The 2120-nt window shown below is 45.6% G+C and overlaps 1 protein-coding gene across 1 annotated transcript; it reads left to right on the top strand.

The window, feature by feature from the left end:
- The first annotated feature begins 533 nt into the window (after positions 1-533).
- LOC102503829 (olfactory receptor 51L1-like) lies at positions 534-1434 on the top strand. The gene is given in 2 exon segments (XM_014568342.2): positions 534-1307; positions 1310-1434. Coding segments are annotated over 2 exon segments (690 nt in total). The 5' UTR covers positions 534-742.
- The last annotated feature ends 686 nt before the right edge of the window (positions 1435-2120 follow it).

The following is a 2120-nucleotide window of genomic DNA, read 5'->3' as shown; positions in this document are numbered from 1 at the left end:
AGAGTAAAGGTAACAGCTTTTAACAATGAAGACACTACAGGATGAATTAGTGTGACTCAGTGAGAGGAAGAACGAGGTTCCCAGAGGACCTGAGAAGATGCTTGAGGCATGAGATACTCACTAGTGAGTTCTGGGTTCTTTGAAAGGGGTTGAGCTAAGAGAGAAGCAAGATACAACTTCTCCCAGTCATACAGACATGTGGAAAGGGTCACAGAATGACAATAAGGAGATAAAGTGAAGAGCAGATTGCATGAGGAAGCTCTCTACAGGCATCCTCATTTTGCTTAGAAAAATTAGAGATAAATTCTTCTACAGAAAAAGCTTGAAGAGGTAAGGCCAAATAGAGAAGGCAATTTGGGAGTAACAACATTTCTGAGCATCTGAGCATTCTGTGAAGGTTGAGCTATATAGATTTTTCTAAGAGAAGTTAAAAAAAAAAACTGCCTTTCACTAGCTGGTCCAAAAGAAGAGCAGAGAAAACCCTTGTTGATGTTTAATGTCACAGGGGTAAGTAAAAGACTTGATGGGAATAAGAGAAAGAGGGAGAAAGCAGGAAGAGGACAGACTGCTTATGAAGGCAGGGGTTAACTGATAGGTCACTGAGTCCCCGAGCGTGCAGAGAGGCCAGGCCGGCCAGCAGGGGACTGCCGCCCTAAGACAGCAGGGCATCTCGTGCTTACTGGCCTAGTAACCCTCAACACACCCGCCACCGCCTTTCACAGAACAAAGCAGCTTCTGGAGAATGGAGATGTTCACCCTAGCAAGTGCCAACTGGAGTTTCTCTGTGTTCCTGCTGACAGGCTTCCCAGGTCTGCAGTGGGCTCACCACTGGATCTCACTGCCTGCCTTTGTAGGACACTTGGTGGCCCTGCTGGGGAGTGCCACCATCTGGCACCTGGTAAGAACTGACCCTTCCCTCCACCAGCCCATGTACTACTTCCTGGCCAACCTGGCTGTGACGGACTTGGCCTGTGCCGGTGCATGCCGCCCCCAGTGCTGGGTGCGCTGGGGCTCGGCGCCCTGCATTCTGCAGCAGCACTCCCTGCACTCCTTCTCCTTCGTGGAGTCAGCCGTGCTCTTTGCTATGGCTCTGGACCACCTGGTGGCCATCCGATTCCCACTGCGCTATGCGTCTGTGCTCACGGGTCCTCGTGTGGCATTGGCCTGGGTCATGCTGGGCACTCAGAGTGCCGCCATCACGGTGGCACCATCACTGCACCTCCTGAGATTTGACTACTGTCACCCTGGGGCACTGCCCCATGCTCACTGCCTTCACCAGGACATGATCCGCCTGGCCCGCTCTGACTCTGCGGGCTGGGCCTCATCATGCTGGCCATGGGCACGGACGTTCTCTTCATCCTGCTCTCCTACAGGATCCCCCTCTGCCCCAGGGAAGAAGGGAGCACTCATCACCCTCAAAGTTGGAAAGCTTGATAAAGCTGCATGTTGCTGAATGTGTAGAGGACGTGCATTTTCATACACTACACGTTGTAATCTAAATTAGTGCTGTTCAGTATTTTATCACCTATTTTGGTGTATGTGTCAACTCACATAGCACATGCTCTTTAACCCAGAAATTCCAGTTCTTAGTGCTGCCCTAGATTCATACTCTCATGCTTCTTCATGGACGCATGGTCTTGAATAAGAATTTTCACTTCAGCAATGCTTGAAATAAGATTAAAAAAAGAAAACTAACTGGCAGTCAACAGGTAAACAGTTAAATGAGTTAGAATCTGTCCATACTATGGAATGTTTTGCAGAAAAAAAGAAGACCCAGATTGATAGGCTTAAGCAAGATATAGCAAATTATATATATTTATATATATACACATAATTGTTGTATAACAATTTAATCACATAAAAGCATCAATTTGTTTGTATCTGTAAAAACACCCCCTAAATTGATAACAATAATAACTCTTTTGAGGGAATCTGTGACAGTGAAGAGAGGAACAAAAGGAATTCTTACCTTATCTGCATTGCTTATAAAATGTTAAGAATAATACAGTTAACACTTTCTTCTGTTATAAATATATACATAATTATTGTATATATACAATTATGTATCTACACATATATTTATCTTTACACCAAAAGCCTGTTTAAACCTTGGGACAATG

This window comes from Camelus ferus, chromosome 10, assembly GCF_009834535.1.
Source record: "Camelus ferus isolate YT-003-E chromosome 10, BCGSAC_Cfer_1.0, whole genome shotgun sequence".
Taxonomy (NCBI): domain Eukaryota; kingdom Metazoa; phylum Chordata; class Mammalia; order Artiodactyla; family Camelidae; genus Camelus; species Camelus ferus.
Note: the sequence above shows the minus strand (reverse complement) of the source record. Positions and strands in the feature narration are given on the sequence as shown.